General features: G+C 40.8%; 1 protein-coding gene across 10 annotated transcripts in view; it reads right to left on the bottom strand.

Moving 5' to 3' along the window:
* The window catches only part of WDR7 (WD repeat domain 7), a 354,022-nt gene that overhangs the window by 92,972 nt on the left and 242,658 nt on the right, over nucleotides 1-18,392 (bottom strand). For all 10 annotated transcript variants that reach the window (XM_042910255.1, XM_042910254.1, XM_042910263.1 and 7 more), the window contains 4 exons: nucleotides 17,384-17,570; nucleotides 6,450-6,567; nucleotides 3,983-4,132; nucleotides 3,319-3,401 (listed from right to left, as the gene is read on the bottom strand). In XM_042910255.1, coding sequence (XP_042766189.1) covers nucleotides 3,319-3,401; nucleotides 3,983-4,132; nucleotides 6,450-6,567; nucleotides 17,384-17,570 — 538 coding nt within the window. The remainder of the gene's footprint in view (nucleotides 1-3,318; nucleotides 3,402-3,982; nucleotides 4,133-6,449; nucleotides 6,568-17,383; nucleotides 17,571-18,392) is intronic.

Here is an 18,392-nt window from a genome sequence, read left to right as displayed (position 1 = left end):
TCACATCATTGACTTTGACTGCAGTTTCATATTTAGTGAAGGGCATTTATAAGTAGAGGGCTCATAAGCGCCGTAAGGCACCCAGTACAATGGCATAGACATGGCAGCTACTCAATAAAATAATTTTAACTTCTGTTGATATGTTGGTATCTTTGTTTTTGTTCATTTATCAACCTATGCAAATCAGCCAATAGGTAGCATGGCATCTGTAAAACTTCTGAGGTCCCATCTGAGCTGAATGTTCTCTGAAGTCCTCCATAATTTATTGCCTATTCTAACAAACATTTAGTATAATCCACAACCTTATATTGTTAATCATCTTTCTTTGCTTATGGGTTGACTCTCACATAAATGGGCCTATGTGGCTTATATATTCACAGCTGTAGTAATATCTAACATAATTTCTTAACAGGTAGCTAACAACTGTTTGTTATAAATCTGAAGTTTCATACGATTGTGTCTTATCAACTACATTCTGGCCAAAGAATTACATGTTTTCGCTGAAACTCTGTTGATTCTCCATTACTTACAGAATAATGGCCAAATTCCTTTGTATGGAATTCAAAGCCCTAGACTCTGGCACTATGTTAGACTTTCATCCTCAACCTACATTCCGGCCACTACCACCCAGCATTTGCCAAACTCTCGCTGTACTTTTGTATCTCCAGACATCTACTGGTCTGGTTCTTTCTGCAATTCCCGATGGCACACTCCTGTTCCTTCTGTGAAGCTCACCCCGCTAACTCTTCTGTGAAGCTCTCCCAGAACCCATCACCACTTCTGCCCCCACCAACTCAAATCCTTGTGGGAGACAAATCCTTCTAATTGTTTGGCAGCCACTTTTATCAAAACATTTTTCTCCTTTAATAGGAGATCATTATTAGTCTGCCTTCCCTTTTATGAAACTTCCTCAGATTCTATTATTATTATTATTAATTATTATTATTGTTGTTGTTGTTGTTGTTATTATTATTCTGCTTTCTCATCTGTGAAACTTTCTAAGCCTTCCATATCCCCAACCCTCTCTCTGGTATGTAATTCTACTGTAGCACATAACACAGCACCCTGGAATTATTTACCTTGATAAGCACTGACCTTATTAGACCCTGTGGGCTCCCTGAGGATACCATCTCATTCCTCATGGTAGCCCCAGGGCCTAGCTATACTTGATACACAGTAGGTGTGCAATACACGTTATTAAATTAATAAACAAAATACAATTGCTTTCTGCCAAATCAGAAAAACCTGCTACTGAGCATGCCTCCTTAGCAATCCAGCAGAACCCTTACCCTTTGGCAATGAGATACCAGCAAAAAAAGCGGACTCCGGTAAACTAGGGCGACTGAAGGAACTGAGGGTGCCGCTTGGGAGGGAGGCAGGATTCCAGCAAGGGCAAAGACAGGCCCTTTAAACACCGAACAATTTTGTCACGTTAACTTCAGGACGCTTATTTACTTCGCCATGACGGACGCCATAAGAAAGGCTTTGCTAACATTCAGCTCTGCAATAATTATCACATCTGTAAAGTGACACCCCAGTGTCCATTTCACATAGGCATGTCCTTAGAGAACGAGTGACTGGGAATATAACAGCTACATGTACTCTTATCAATTAACTGCATGAAAAGATTTTATACATACGATTTTTAACAAAAGGAACGCAAACCAGAATTAATGTGGCATGGTGTTAAAAAATTACTGCGTTCTAACATGCCTAATCTGTACCACAAGAAAATACATATCTGTACACATGTATATTCCAGCATAATCTTTTCGTGTAAGTGTTCTTGGTTTCATTTCTGGGTGCTGTGACTCAGCAACAGCAAAATGACGAGACTACAATATAAAGTCTACTGTAGATATTGGAAGACTCACGGAGTACAATTAATTCAGCAAAGACTTGCTCAAATGCCAGGAGATACAGAAGAAGTAACTACGCATCATGTAACATCACTACTCTCAGGCAAAAATTTAAGCTTACAGCCTAAAATAAAGCTTTTTGCTACCGTACGCTCAGAGAAAGCAAAATGGAAAGTAAAAGCAAAAAATAAGTAAGGAAATCACTAAACTGGTCTTAAAAGGAAAAACATTATGTAACGATGACTAACTGGTTGTTCTATTTTCTACAAAAAACCATGATTTTCAATAGACTTAAGCACTATTTCCACTGACCCCTTGGAGTTAAAAAAAAAAAAAAAAAAATTAACAAAATGTTCCCCAAGCTATAAACATTTTAAGAACCAAAAACTACTTTAAAGGAAAAAGAAACATGACTACATTTGACATTTTAAAAACTTTCATTTCATAACAGTTAAATGCTATAGACATCTAAAATTATTGGTTGTGCTTAACATATGCAACATTGTTTATAGAAGTTTTTACTGCTCTTGGCCAGTTTTCTCCCAGGGAAAAACACCTACACTGAGTAGTACCATAGGAAATTGCTATCTTTATATTAAAAAAAGAAACTTACCAGTGAAAATGAGCCATAAAGTTTTCCCTTGGCTGAAAAGTGTACCTTCTCTCCTAAGTCAGAGGCTTCCTAGACTCTCTTCTTAATAGAAATGTTAATTGGAGTAATGAATGTGAGAGCACACACATATTCCATAGATGCTATCTCTTACTCATTTTTTTAAGGTTTGAGAAAATCTCTTCATGACCCAATTTCAAATAGTGGTTCTATCGCATTTGTGTTTTTGACTGTAAGCTGCCTTGTTTTCAGAATGTAAGCAGGCATCAGACTACAAACTCATCCTGCTAAAATTTTTCAAAAATAATTCGTTAGTAAAAATTATTTATTTGAGGGGCACCGGGGTAGCTCAGTCAGTTAAGCATCTGACTCTTGATTTTGGCTCAGGTCATGATCTCACAGTTCGTGGGTTCGAGCCCCATGTCAGGCTCCACGCTGACAGCATGGAGCCTGCCTGGGATTCTCTCTCTGCCCCTCCCCTGCTTGTGTGCTCTCTCTCTCTCCCAAAAATAAATAAATAGGGATGCCTGGGTGGCTCAGTCAGTTAAGCGTCCAACTCTTGATTTCGGCTCAGGTCATGATCTCATGGTTTGTGAGTTTGAGTCCCATAGTGGGCTCCATGCTGAGCCTGCTTGAGATTCTCTCTCTCTGTCCCTCCCCCTGCTCTGTCTCTCTCTCTCTCAAAATAAATAAATAAACTTTAAAAATATACACATATATATACATATGTATATGTATATATATATAAACTTTAAAAACTAAATTAAAAAATGATGATGATTTGATGGCATTTCCTTAAAACAAACAGAAGAAATTATTTATCTTGCATGCTACTGAAGGTTTCTTTACCTGCAGATGGCTGGGAAACATTCTTGAAGACCTTTCTTTTTAACTAAAGATCCTTCAAGGCAGTACATAATGATGTCCATAACCTTTATAGAAAAGATACATATGTAAAGTTAATTTCAAATACTTAATTTTCCAAAATCTAAATTATTCACTTAGGCCTCATTTGCATGAAAATTCTAGACAGTTTGATCGCAATATTTACTTTAAAACTACACTATATTTACTAAAGCTACAGGAGATTTACTTTATACTATCAACTATTCTTTCTCCTACCTGTAAAAAAACAAAAGAAAGAACAGTAAAAGGAAGAAACAAGACTTGTTGACTTCAAAGGTGGTTCAGATTTATCTACAATACGGGTAGCTTTTATTCAAACACACTACATGTATTGTTTGATTCATAATGGAAGGCATTAAAGAGGACATACTCTTCTAAGAATTACTCCAACATAGGCTAGTTCCCTGTGAATGGTAAGCGTACACAACGATTATTTTGATTTGTTAACGAAATTTGAATAAGGTCCTGTGAAATGGTACAAAAGCTAATTCGTTTAATCGTCTCTCTTTCATTTTGAGATGCTGGAAATAAAAATGCTGATTTCTATATTGCACTGACCTATGTGATTTAGGCTGTTGCTGCCACATTTACAGCAGGATATTCTTACCTCTACGAGAAGATCCACAACATCTGTGGGCATCTTTTCAATAAGAATCTCAATGACTCTCAGAACTTCCCCTTTAGCTCGTGCAAGAGCTGTCGTGTGCACGCTCTGCTGTGACTGGGTATTTGCTGCAAGAGCTGTGTGTCTGTGCACCTGTGGAAACATTTCCGTGCTGTAGGTATGATTGACACTCCACTCAGTTCTGCATTCCCAGCCACTAGTTTGTTTTTCACTTGTTAATACAGTAGGGGAAAAAGGAGAATCAACAGAAACAAACCTCTTGGGGTGGGTCAGAAAACACTTGATTGCAAAAGAAAAGTATTTAGTACAGTAAAAGCTCAGCGAGTATTCTCTGATAAAATTCGCTAAGTTCCCGGGTATTATATGAGACCTTAAGACAACATTACCATGAGATTTCTCCAAAGACAGACTGAAGGTCTGTGAATTTGGTAGATCTGGTGCTGAGGTGGACAGCAGTTAGAAGATACCAGCAAGCAAAAGACAGGAGACTTGCTCTCAAGTAATAATAGTAAATGATGCTTATATAACACTTCCGGTCTAACAGGCATCATTGTAAGTGTCGGATTTCCCATAAAAAGTGTCGTATTTCCCATATACCTCCAAAAACAACAGGCACTGTAAAGAATGTAAGTCCAATGTGATTTTTCTTCCCATACAGACTGTAGGTCTTCATCATTCAGAGGAGGAAGAACAGTGCTGGGCGCTGGGCCAGCCATGGAGGAGTGGGCATGAGGACGGGGAGGGGTCAGTAGTAACAGTGAGAAGAACTTCAGGATTTTACTCCAAAACTCTAAGGGAAGTGGTAAACTTATTTTTACAAAGTAGTAAATGTTAACTATTACATTGAAATAGTCGGACACTAAGAACGTGGGAGTCAACTGGCAATTCGTAAAGCATTAACATTAAAATATTAAAAAAAATACCTTTTCTAACCAAATGCTGGAGTACAGTAAATCCAAGGCGCGGCTATTCTAACAGTTCATTTAAAAATACTCATATGTGGGGGTGCTTGGGTGGCTCGGCCAGTTAAGCATCTGACTCTTGGTTTCAGCTCGGGTCATGATGTCAGTTTGAGCCCCACGTCAGGTTCTGTATTGACAGCGTGGAGCCTGCTTGGGATTCTGTCTCCCTTTCTTTCTGTCCCTCCCCCACTCATGCACCCGCGTTCTCTCTCTCAAAATAAATAAATAAACTTAAAAAATATTCATAAGGAAATGGTGAAAATTAATTTCAAAAACGCAATTAACATAAATACTTATTTACTCTTTAAAGAGTCAGTTTTATGCCTGGCATTTATAGGACCTGTGTATGTGGTCAGACTGATGTAAGGTTTATTCAACATTCTCAAAATTACTACCTATGCATATTCAACTGATACAAAAACTGGTAAAAAAAAAAAAATTCCGTGGCTAATAAATCTGTTGATTCATACATATACTTCATATAAATATATAATATCTATAAATTATAAAAATATTACACATGCATATTTTAAATACAGTGTAATCTCACTTTACACACTTAGAAAAACACACAGCCTTACTCTACATATTTTAGGTATGAATTCAAAGTCCCATCACTTCATATAAACCGATACAACCGGCTATTAGGACCTTCCTTCCTCCTTTCCAGTTACCTTCACGTCACAAGTATTTGCTGCATGCCTGTTAAGGATGGCTCTGGGGCAGACACAGGCCCGGCAGGCTTCAGGTTATCAGGGCAGACTCAGAGGTATTTATTTAGTATTTTAAAAATTCATCATAGCTACAGGAAAAACAACTCAGACAGAGCTCATACCCCACGGACACCAACTCTGCACGTTATTCATGCTGAAATGGAATAAACCTTTAAAAAAAATATAGGAGCTGATCACCCTTTCCTTGTTCTCCCACTACTAAGACCCATAGGAAAGATCCTATAATTGGCTCATTGTTCTTTACTAGTTTTTCAGTTAGATGTGGGCAATTAGTTAGAACACTAAGAACGTGGGAATCAATCGGCATTCAAGTCTTTATCTGCGACATGTAATAGGAAAAACCATTAGCAAGTTTATGACTTACATTTTTGTTTACAGTTGAAGAGCCAATGTTAAATAAGTTAAGTTTTGATTACAGGCAGGAATTTATACTTGTAAAATATGAATACCTATAGCATATTTTAATTAGAATCAGCCTGCTATATTTCAGATGGAAAAATTAATTTCAAATATTTGCAAGTGAGTTAACTTTGAGAACAAAAACGAATACAAAAGCGCACGTAATGAAGGCATTGCCGTGGTAATCACTGTGCAGGCACACAGGTTCGTATCTATTCATTTCAGCACGAGATTATTAGCTTGCGTTGTTCTAGAACAAACTGGAAAGATTATTCGTGGATATGGACCCTCAGCTCACAAGGTCTAATAATTCCTCTAAGTGAGAAGGTGGAGCACCCAGAGAGGCTCCCTCACCTCTTTGGCGATAGTTGTGATGAAGGCGGGTGGTCTGGCAGTGGCAATGAGCGAGAGGGCGTGCCTCGCAGAGCGGGCGGAGTCAGCAGCCGGGCTAAGAGGCAGCCCCATTGTGATGCTAAACAGGGATCAGAAAAAAAGGAAAAGAGAAAAGAAGCATTAGAAATATAGACTGAAAAGATTAGACACAGCTTATAATGTCAGTTCAAGGTCAATGGGGGCACTCAAACAGTTAGAATATAATGGACTTGCAACAATGAGCAGTGATTAGGAGTCAGGGTGTTCTGGCATCAAATACAAAATCGAATAATTAACCGTGAAGATCGAAAACAGTATGTGCATCTGTCCAAAGTGTTAAAAACGCCTTGTTAACAAATTATCAAGAACTAGTACTGAACGCACATCCCAAAGCTCAGAAAAAGGCAAGAAAGAAGACTGAGCTGGGCATTTTCAGTTTTTTTGCTAAAAAAAAAAAAAAAAAAAAAAATGAAAGGTAATAATTTGTTTGTAAGGCCACATAAAAAGGCTTCATTTAAGGACACGTATCTGAAAGGAAGCAAAATTCACTTCTGTCCATAGAATTCTCAAAAGAACTGAAAATTGCAAAATTATTTTTAGTTTTTATAATTATTTTTAGTTTGAAATAACCTCAGTACTGTTAATTTACCTCATGGTCAATACTTTTAGTACCAATCTACTAGTCAGCATGTTCTGCCATTGGTTATTTTGTATTGACGCAAAAATTATATTAATGGATACTTATTTTCTCTCTATAAAGATCATAGGCATGGCATTGTCCAGGCTATATATAAGCATATATACATGATGAAATAAATCTTTCCAAGCTGTGAGACTATTCTCATAGGATAGTGATATTATATTCCTTTGCCAACCCTAAAACCTAAATATGACTTCTGTTGTAGGCTTCCTGTACATTTTACAGGGACTACTGTGAAAACTAGTTAAGACTTTTTATTAAAATGTGGGATGTGATCCACACATCAGCTGTACACAAGGGGCATTTTGCTACTCAGTAAGAGATGCATCATAGTTTCTCCCTCTAGTTAAATAAATTTGACACTTAAATACCCATAAGAAATTATATGAAGATTTTTCCTGCTCCAATTAAATAAGCATGCATGTTTCACGTGTAAACTGAATTATGTTTACTAAAAATTCTTAAAAAGTTTACAAATATTTCTATGATTAGTCTAAGAATCATTATTTTAACTTTTAGATGAAAATAAGTAGGCATTAGGCATTCTGATCACTGTTAACAGAAAGGTAAATTGATTATAAAGAATTCTGCTTATAATTTTTTTGTGACTGCTACATTGCTTAAATCTTTGACTGAACATCTAATGGTCTCCAGTCTTTTTTCCAAGCTGAGGGTGGATACAAAGCAGGATCTCAGACAGGAGGGTGGACAGCATTCCTTTGATGTTTACCACTAAAAAGAGATGTGAGCGGATGTACGCACATACCGCGCGCATGTGCAAGAAACAGGAAGCCCGCCAGGGCGAACATATCACCTCCAAAGACGATCCTGACATCCTAGGTACTCGGTAGGGGCTGGAAAGAGGCGCTTAACAGTAAAGCAGGGCGGGGTAGGTGGCCAGTTTCTTTTCTGGATTAAACTTTACTATTGAGAATTCCAGAAAAGAAATGTTCACCGTGTGAGCACTGTTGGCCTGGATTGGTTAATAATTATTGTAACGTTTAGATCACATTTTAAGAAATTCAAAAGCTGATTACACTTTCTAGATTCTGTATGATGCTTCTTTCGCCAATACAAAAAGGTGTTGATATTATCAAAAGGCTGAAACCAACAAAACTGGTATGTTAACTATATAATTCTGAGCAAACCTAACTCAAATTTCCTAAGATCAATAAAATCACAGAATGTTGGGAGTTGGAAAAGATCCCCAGGCAACAACCCCTGCCCGGCAGTCAGCCGTGGGGAAAGGATGTCTATCTCCTGGGCAGCCTGGCCCATGTCTGGAAGGCACGGCAGGGAGGAAGAACTGGAAGTGGAACCTGAGGTCTGGGTTTGAAATTGAACTTTCCTACACTATGTCCTCACGCCTCTGCCCAGGAAGGGGTTGGTATCAGCATTTTGTGAAGGGGAAGTTGGGTCCAGAGCTCAGTGAGGAGCCAAGGTAGTAGTGTGATGTCTTTCAGGACAGGGACCTTTGGAGCAAATAAAGGGGGGAGGGGCTTGACCATACTGTGGTTAACTGGATTAATGAACTGGTCGGTCACATGACCAAACTCTGCGACTTTGGATGAACGGCTAGACTGCACCCCTGAGTGAGGTTTCCAGTGGTATGTGGTAACACGTGGACTTCAGCTCTGTTCTTTTCAACGTCAATCACAATTTAAATGAAGATACGCACAGTTGTCAATCAATTGGTGTGGACAGAAGGTTGTAATGGAAAGCAACTGTACTAAATGGCAGAAATGGGATTCAAACAGTCCTCAAAAAGATCAAATTGAGCTGAAGATAGAAGTCTTATGTGTGGTACAAATGACCCAACTTTACAGGAATGGGAAGACCAAGCTTACGCAGCTGCGGTAAGGGTTGCAAGTGAAGCACAGATACATATGTTAATGAGGGGGCTGCCTAATGGGCTCCATCGTATCAAGGGAAACATGGTGATAGACAACATGTTGCCCCTGCTGAACTTCATGGTTCTGGCTGCCTGTCTGCCATCCCTGTGGCGGTACCGCCTCCTTAGTGGCTAAGGGATGGGATCTGCCTTCTGCAGGCCAAGTGTCGGAGGACCCTTCCGGAATACATACAGAAGAGTCCCGTCTATTCCCAGCTGTGTGCTGTTGTGACCTCTTGCAGTTGGAAACCGGAGTTCTACTCACACAAACAGGATCCCACCAGACTCACCACCCACTGCTCTTCCAGCCCTTCTCTGTGCCCTCTGGAGAAAAGTTTAGTGGGAAGCCAAGAAGAGGGGGAAGGAAGGGAGAAAGAGAAGGGGAGAATGGGAATGAATGGCTATGCATGTGTGTGCTCACCTGAGGATGACCCGTGACGAGTGGATACTGTACCCCTAACCTTATGCTGTGCTCTTTGGCCACCCTGGACTGAGTAAGCACAAGGTATGTAGAATGGGCCTATTAGAGGACCCACTTCACAAGGCTGTTGAGAAGATTAAACGAGCAGGCAGATGGAAAAACCTCCAGCCAAGTCTCTCACCTATATTATACATACAATAGATGTTTCTTCTGGCCCAAGATGACTCACAAGCAGAAACAAAGTGAAAAGAAAATGAGATGAACTAACAGCAGGTCACTGGTTTCAAGTTAAAGGCCTAGTCCCATATCACCCTTAGCCCATCTCAGCAAATGACCTTGTGAATTTGGGGAAATCGGCAAACTTCTTGTGGTAGGAAAAGTGGTCAAGTTTGGGGTCTGGAAGAGAAGCTGTAGGGTAATAGGTAAGGAAGCTAACCAAAGACCCATACGACTACTGCCCATGATTTCAGCAGAAGCAGGGACACCCCACAATGTGCACAGGCGTCGATGTGTGCATTTGAGCGATTCCCACCATCAGTGTCTGACGGCCTAAGTGCAGGACGTCACAATGTGGACACATCTGTTGTTCTGAGGTCAAGGTTCTGCACAGGTTCAGCATAGCCACAGTGCACAGGATGGAAGGTTTCACGTGTGAGAACAGAGAGGAGTGGCCAAGGCATAGGGGAAGAAGACAAACCTTTTCTCTCCTCTGTAGTCCACTTAATGCCCCACTGCCAGAGTAATCTTCCAAAAGCACTAACTTTATTTCATGGCTAACCTGCTTAAAAACCTCATTGGGTCCCAGTGCTTCTAAGAAAGATCTTAAACTCCTTGGCTTGAGGTCCTGAGTCCTCCATAATCTAGTTTCACTAACTCATAACTCAGTCTTTTCAACACCCATGCTCCTGAGGCCAGGATAATTTCAAAGTCCGTCCCTAGAATTCCATTTCTTTTCTGACTATGGTATGTGGCTTATGCTTCTCCACTACCCTCTCCCCATTGGCACACTCTCCTCCCTCCCTTCTGTTCAATTCTTGCTCAAGCCTGCGTGTTGGTCTGCAATTGCTAGAGCATTCAATTACAATCTAGTGAAACAAAAACACCCAACAACAAAACCCATTTATTCTAGGCTCTTAGCACTGAATCTGATTCTGCCAGGCATTATGAATTACTTTTGTATTGTGAACTCTGTGCAGATAGGTACCATGACTTCTAATCCTGTGTATCCCCCCAAAGTGCCTAGTGCAGCCCTTGGACATCGTGGTAGCAGAATAGTTACGTGCTAAATGAAGTTACCCGGAAAATCCGGCAGGAAAAAAAAAATCACTTAAGCCAGTTATTTGGCTGAACTGACCAGGCAATGAAGTCAAAGTAATTGATCTGGTAGTCCCAACAGACGAAGTCTAATTCTACATGTAGTTATCTTGCAAGTCAAAGGTGCACTGTGTATGTGATATATTTTAATGTGGGATTCTAACTGAATGAAGAAGGATCATACGCTCAGAGGTCTGAAATTAAAGGGGTGTCTGCCTTATTCTGGAATCTGTATGTGAGCACAGAACTCACTCTTCTCATCTGATCCTGCTTATCTGGCTGTTATGCAGATCATTTGTTATTTAGGTTTATAAGATGGGTCTTTAGTTTAAAAAATATGAGATGACATACTCTCTATTTTACTCAGCACTTTGGTGTACACATCCCATATGAAATACCAGAGATGATAGATACTGTAAATAAAAATCATGAATAGAAAAATAGTTCACTCAGGCTGAGCTCATTCCTTACATGACTGCTCATTAATCCTGTTCTAACCCTTACTCCATTGTGGTAAAAGCATTTTAAAAGTTACATGTAAGACCGCTATAGTTAAATGTCACCATCTACAATTGTCAGACTTCCCCATCTGTCAAATTAAGGAATACTCTATGAGAATATTCAGGGGGGGAAAAACCACTTAGACTTTCAGAGAACAACCCACAAATCATGGTCAACAGTATTATGGACTAAATGTTTGTGTCCCCTGAAAATTCACCCCAATGTGATGGTCTCTGGAGATGGAGCCTCTGAGAGATAATTAGGGTCAGATGAGGACATGTGGGTGTGGCCCTCACGGTGAGATCTGTGCCCACTGGAGAGACACCAGAAAGCTTGCTCTCACTCTGTCCCCGAGTGGTGGGCACACCGCGACATGGCAGCCAGCCGCCTACCAGCCCAGGGAAGAGGCCTCATTAAGAGACCTGCCTTGTCAGCACCTTGTTCTTGGACTTCCCAGCTCCGAGAACTACGAGAAATAAATTTCAATACCAGTCTGTGGTATGAGTTATGGAAGTCCAAGCTGACCAAGTCAAAGAGTAATAGGGCACTGAAAACAAGGCTCATGGAGAACAAAGACTGAAATTATCTGGAATATGCATACTTACAGAACAACTGGGAGTTCCATCTTACCCCTTCTGGGTAAAACAGATGTACTAATAAATGTCTTTAATGTAATCAAGAATCGTTAATTCTTGTCATGTTAAACCTTAAATTTGATAACTCAAAGGTGGCATCAGTTTCTTAAACGCAAATGTGGCGAAGGCCCCAACAAGTGCCTGTCTTTTAGACCTACTTCCCATATGTTGTACACATTTACAACTAGGAGTTGTAATGTAAAATCTGTGCTAACAAGATTTAGTCAAATGGTTCCCTCAGATTATAAACTTTCTATTAAAAATAGATGTCATATGAATATGAAAAATAATTTAAAAATTTTTTACATTTATTTATTTTTGAGAGAGACAGACAGAACACAAGTCGGGGGGTTGCAGACAGAGAAAGAGACACGGAATCCAAAGCAGGCTCCAGGCTCTGAGCTGTCTGCACAGAGCCTGACGCGGGGCTCGAACTCACAAACTGCGAGATCGTGAACTAGTGAGAGTCTGAATTTGGTGCTCAACCGACTGAGCCACCCAGGCGCCCCAGGAAAAATAATTTAAATAATAAAATCCTCAAGCGCCTTATTGTTTGTATGATGTGTTCTTTTTTCTACTCCCTGCCGCTCAAATTTTTAAAAGTGTGGTTGAAACTTGAGTTAAAATGCCAATTCCCTTTTCTCCAATTCTACTTTATGTGGTTCAAAAAGAGTATTTCTAACATATGGGGCTTTCAAAGCATGCATGGTTTCCAGTGACTATACGTTTCTCTTTGAAAGTTTGGTAAACTGAATATCCCAGAAAAGCAGTGGGTTTTGGCAATTCATTAACATCCCTCAGTCGTGGCAGTAACAGATGAGAGACCGCCCACCTTTGGCAGTGGGGGCCAAAACGGCTCTGCCCTTCTCTTTCAGAGTAAAGGCCCCACAACATGAACTAGGAAAACAAAACCATAAACAGACCACAACGCGTAGAGAACGGAGTCTAGTTTTCCAGTAGCACAACAGTTTTTCCATACATTTATAAAGTCAGATTTTCAACCGTTTCTAACACTGTATCCTTATTTACATAACCATGCTGATCTAAAAAATGATGGATTTATAAAAAACATAATACTACATGTTTCTATTTTTCTCACCATTTGTTGAGATGGCTCTACCTATGATCTCAATGCAATGCAGCCTGCATTTTCTATTCAACGGTCCATCATGAATGAGCAGCCCATAATCATTAATTTAAAAACTTCCCCAGAGAGTCTACCTGTAGATCGTCTGTCACATAAAGGGTGGCATAACCATACGGGTATGGGAACAGCAGAATGGGAGTCGGGAGGCTCGAGTGACAGTCTCTACTCCTCCAGTACTGCTGAGATCTCAGGCAAGTTGTATTAGCTCTCCCAACTTTGTTTCTATTGAATAGCATCTTGAGAGCACCGGATTGAATGCTGCTGAAGAGTTTCATCTCTAAAATTCTATGACTTAATTAAGTGTCTATTGAATGCAAATCATGTGACAGGTGCTATGAATAAACATGAATACATGCATAATACATGGCCCAGGCACTCAAGGAGCTTCCTGATATTTAAATAGGCTATTTTTCCAGAAGGTACAAAACTCGTGATGGCAATGATTTCCCTCAGTGTGTTTTTAAAATCTGAAAGTACGCTGAAAACTCTGACTTGAGCACTTTCACGTCCTCTGAACAGGCTATCTTATTACTCCGCAGGCGCGAGGTGGAGAGCAGCGGGAGCAGACCTGGGTCAGCGAGACCTAGGTCTGAAACTCACCTTTTTCACTGACCGGTGTTTCTGTGGACAAGAGACAGAACCTCTCTCGGATTTGCTTTGTGATCTTCTATTATCATTTTTATCATCATTTTATAAAGGAAAAGGTAAAACCCATCCTCTTTTTAGCCCGGAATTCTATTCCCCAGAGATAACCGGGAAGAGGCTTATGTTCAAGTTTTACTTGGGCACACCCCACAGTTGAGGTTCTGCAAGGAATTAATGAATACAATGTAAAATAGTGTGTCTGGTCACTTGCCCTGCGTTTTAAGGAGCACTTGGGCATCTGCTGGGCATGCCTGTACTTCCCGTCTGTCTTTTGCAGGTCCTTGCTCTTCTGCCCCTCCTCACAATTATCCCGATGAAAGATGCAAAGAAAACTCTTCCCAGCATCCTTTCTGAGCACCCAGCCGTGACTCCTCCCCCCCCCCCCCCCCCCGCCCCCCAATGCTCTGGGCGTCCATACCTTTCACACTGCTTCTCACTTCCCATCTGTGATTACCTCCAGACACATCTTACCCTTCCTTCGGACAGCAAGTGCCTTGGAGACGGGATCTTTGTTTGATGCAACTTTGTAACTATACAATACCCCATACTGTCCCTTCCGAATATCAACTACTCAGTAAAAGCTTGCTTACTTAACACAGTTTAAGGTTTGGTGAAATATTTGAAAATATTAGAAACCAACTGGTTTTATTTTTATTTCAAAGATGGAAAATTCTCAGTTCTATCTCTAAAAGAAAGTCATTTGAATTTTGGAAAAATGCCCTATCAATGGGGCCACCCATAGTCTTGCAGGAGACCTCTCAGAAATCATCTCTGACAGAGGATGTCAGTATGTGGGAGAGAGAGGAAGAAAGAAACTCTGCTATCATCTGTGGTCTCCAGAACTAGGCAGCAGCCTGGACTAGCCACCGTCCTCAGTCTCCTCCCTCACAAACTCACAAGAATGGGAATCAAGAGGGAAGCGTTGTGTATTTTTTTTTTCTTTTTCAATTAACGTGAACTGGAATTTTAAAAAAGCACAAGCCTACCATAAAAGCTTCCTCATAAAGCATGTGTAACATCGCAGTCAGAAGCAAGGTAGCTGAGCACCGTTAGGATGTACACAGCAAATCAGGCACAAAAGGGTGGCCCAGGAGGCCGGCATCATGCGGGTCCCCCCTGTGCATGTCCCTGCTCCATTCTGCCCCATCTCGGTCCTTCCACAGCCTGTACCAAGTATTCATGGATGGAACAGGCCATTTTCAATCTAAATCTTGTTATAGATTAATAAGCAAACATTTTCTTGCTTATTATGCAATTTATCATGATGAAAATTACATTGGACTCCTCAAGGCTACATGCTGATACATTCATTTATTCAGAGCTGTGTATAGAGAGTTATACTAATCTTCATGACAGAAAAGGATGTAATAGCAAGATTTAAATTACGTACTGAAGCGCTAAAGTATTTGTGTCTGTGGACATACTACATGTAGATAAAACACAGCACATCTTTATGTTTGCTGATAGAAACTTTGTGTACACGGATTTAAAAACAAAACAAAGCAAATTTTAAATACTATGTCTAAAATAAAGCCCATTACTTCTCCCAGGCAACAAAACAAGACTGCACACTGTTGAAATTGTGTTTAGATCAGCCTTGAAAATAGGCTATAAAATTAGGTCAAAACAAAATTCTAGACTCCTTGGAGGCTGTACAGGGCACCTGCAGCCAAGGGGGACAGCGAAGGGTTGGAAATATGTTCTGGGCTTTGCACAAAGGCCAGCTGCCTCTTACTATTGCTTCCAACTCACAGGCTCACTTTCTTCCTAATTCTTAAAGTCAATCAAGAACTGCAGGCCTCCTGTATCCAAAACCTATGCTGGCTGTCATTATGTCAATTATTCATTCTAGAAATGAGCTGCTCTTGGTCTGTGGAACATCAAAACAATGACAATGGATGGCGTCACCACTGACACTACCACCTGTTGGGAACATCCATTCAACCTTTTAACATGTGCTACGTACTCTTTTAAGCACTCTGCAAATACAAACACACTTAATATCAACCTTATGAGGCAGGTGCTTACCTAACCCCAACTTGTAGACGGAACCGAGGTTAAGAGGTGAAGTGACCTACCGAAGAGCGTACAGCTAGGGAGACACAGAGGTGATGTTTAGAAGTGTGGTTGTATGACAGGAAGTTGGGGGGGCAGGCAGTTGCCTGGAGAAATTCCTTCTCCTACCAACCCATCTTGGGACTCGGGGCCAGGAATACCCAATCTGCAGGCAAAGCCACAGTCCAGCCTCTACTAGCTTCTTCGGTCTCCACTTTCCGAGCCTAGTGCAGCCAGCAGAAAGACTACAGGCCCAAAGCCATGCTGGGTCATAAGGAAACCGTGGGCTATGAGAAAGACAACCATGATGAAAAGGGCAGAGATTTCTAGATTTTTCCAAGGTTAACAAAGATAAGAATGAAATGCCCATTGAGAAAAATCAAAGAGGTGACAACATTTGCATTTAGAGAGGCACCTGGGCCAGTTCAAGGATTCCTGACTAGGAATTCCCACCAGCTAAGATGGCTATACTGAAAAGAAACAAAAACAAACACCTTCCTCTGGGGAATTAGTCAAGATGAACCTCTATCACCACCCCCAAGCCCCTTCCCATCATTCTTGGCCACTTGGCTACCAACAGTTTCCTACTGACTTTAGTGGCTCCCTCAACTCATCTGCCTTTCCCAGGACCCTCATCTCTGCAACCTCCTATGGTCAGTCATATCCTGTGCGCAAGGGAAGCCTTAAAAAGCGTGATTTTAAAAATCACTATGAGGGGCACCTGGGTGGTTCAGTCAGCTAAGTGTCCGACTCTTGATTTTGGCTCAGCTCATGATCTCACAGTTCATGAGATAGAGTACCATGCTGGGCTCTGTGCTGACAGCAGGGAGCCTGCTTGGGATCCTCTCTTTCTCCCTCTCTCTGCCTCTTCCCCACTCGCATGTGCGCTCTCTCTCTCTCTCTCTCTCTCAATAAATAAATACACTGCATTTTTTTAAAAAAAGTTTTAATATTTATTTTTGAGAGAGAAAGAGAAAGAGAGTGCACATGCACGTGCACACGAGTGGGCAAGGGGTAGAGAGAGAGGGAGACAGAATCCGAAGCAGGCCCCAGGCTCTGAGCGGTCAGCACAGAACCCGATGCAGGGCCTGAACCCACGAACCGCAAGATCATGACTTGAACCTGCTGAGCCACCCAGGTGCCCATAAATAAATTTTATTTTAAAAAATCACTGTGAGTATGAAGGGTAACTCCCCAAACTATGTCCATGTATTCTATTATAAGTAAAACATTTCTGAGCAAGTATAAACATAATTTTCCTTCTAAGTGACATGTTTACACTACTACTAGGTAATAATATGTAATGTTATATATAAAAGGCCCAATAAGCATAATTGAAAAACTATGTCATAGATCAATCAATCAATGCTAAATCCCAACTGTGCCCAAATTATAGAAATATACTTCCCTTTCATGGTCTATAACCAACATTTCATATATAGAGATGTTTGTCTATTGTTTTTTTTTTTTTTTTTTTTTTTTTGTCTATTAAAAATGCACACTCTATCAAGGGCCATCAATGACCTCCAACAGAAATAAACAAACGAAACACCAACCAACAAAACACAAACAAAACCCGTCCGTATTAACTGGGATTGAGCACGTACTTGGCGAGCTGTTTCTCGGCATCAGCACAAAGTTCGAGAAGCCCCATGAGGACTGCAGACACGTCCATGTAAGGCTCCCAGACTGTGAAGCCACGGCCAATCAGATCAATGGCTGTTCTTCGGATCGTGCTGTGGGGGGGCAGTTTGGGGCTTGGGGGCTGCAACAGTAGAAATGTCAGCGCCTTACCTGAAATTACAAAATAAAAGACAGAGCAATAGAGAAATTTTACTTTGGTGATGTTTTCTTTGAAGCGTATTTTCAAAATGTAAACCATGTTGGATTTCTCTTTCTTTTTTTTTTTTTTAACTGAAAAGGGGTTTTGAACATTAAGATTATTAAAAGACCCCAAGTTTACAGTTTCTTCAGCCACATACTTTATTTTTATTTTTTATCTTTTTAACCTTTATTTACTTTTGAGACAGAAAGAGAGAGCATGAACAGGGGAGGGTCAGAGAAAGAGGGAGACACAGAATCTGAAACAGGCTCCAGGCTCTGAGCTGTCAGCACAGAGCCCGACGTGGGGCTCGAACCCACGGACCGCGAGATCATGACCTGAGCTGAAGTCGGACGCTTAACCGACTGAGCCACCCAGGTGCTCCCGGCCACATACTTTAAACAAATAAGCTAGGCTACAGTATTTCATACCATGTTCTAAAGGGCTTTGGTTACATAATAATTACGTATGAATAAGTATATATCATTTCGAAACATATCAGGCACCCTAACTTCCTAACAAGGTTTTTCCCTACCCAGCACTGCACAAATTGGAGATGGCTTCAAATGATGTTATGCGGTACTCATCACTCTTCTGCACCTAAGAGTTCACATGTCAACTGCTTCTGTCAGTCGCACTTCTCATCACAGCTGATGCTTACCAGCAGGGATGAGGGATGGAGAAGGGAGAGGGGTAGTTGTAAAAAGTCTCCCCCACAAGCATCTATGTTTCTCCACATTCTACTCTACTGGTCCAGTACAGTGAGGCCAGGTATGTGGTAAATTCTTCACGCG

The sequence above is a fragment of the Panthera leo genome, chromosome D3 (assembly GCF_018350215.1).
Source record: "Panthera leo isolate Ple1 chromosome D3, P.leo_Ple1_pat1.1, whole genome shotgun sequence".
Taxonomy (NCBI): domain Eukaryota; kingdom Metazoa; phylum Chordata; class Mammalia; order Carnivora; family Felidae; genus Panthera; species Panthera leo.
The sequence above is the reverse complement of the archived record's forward strand: the minus strand, read 5'-3'. Positions and strand labels throughout refer to the sequence as shown.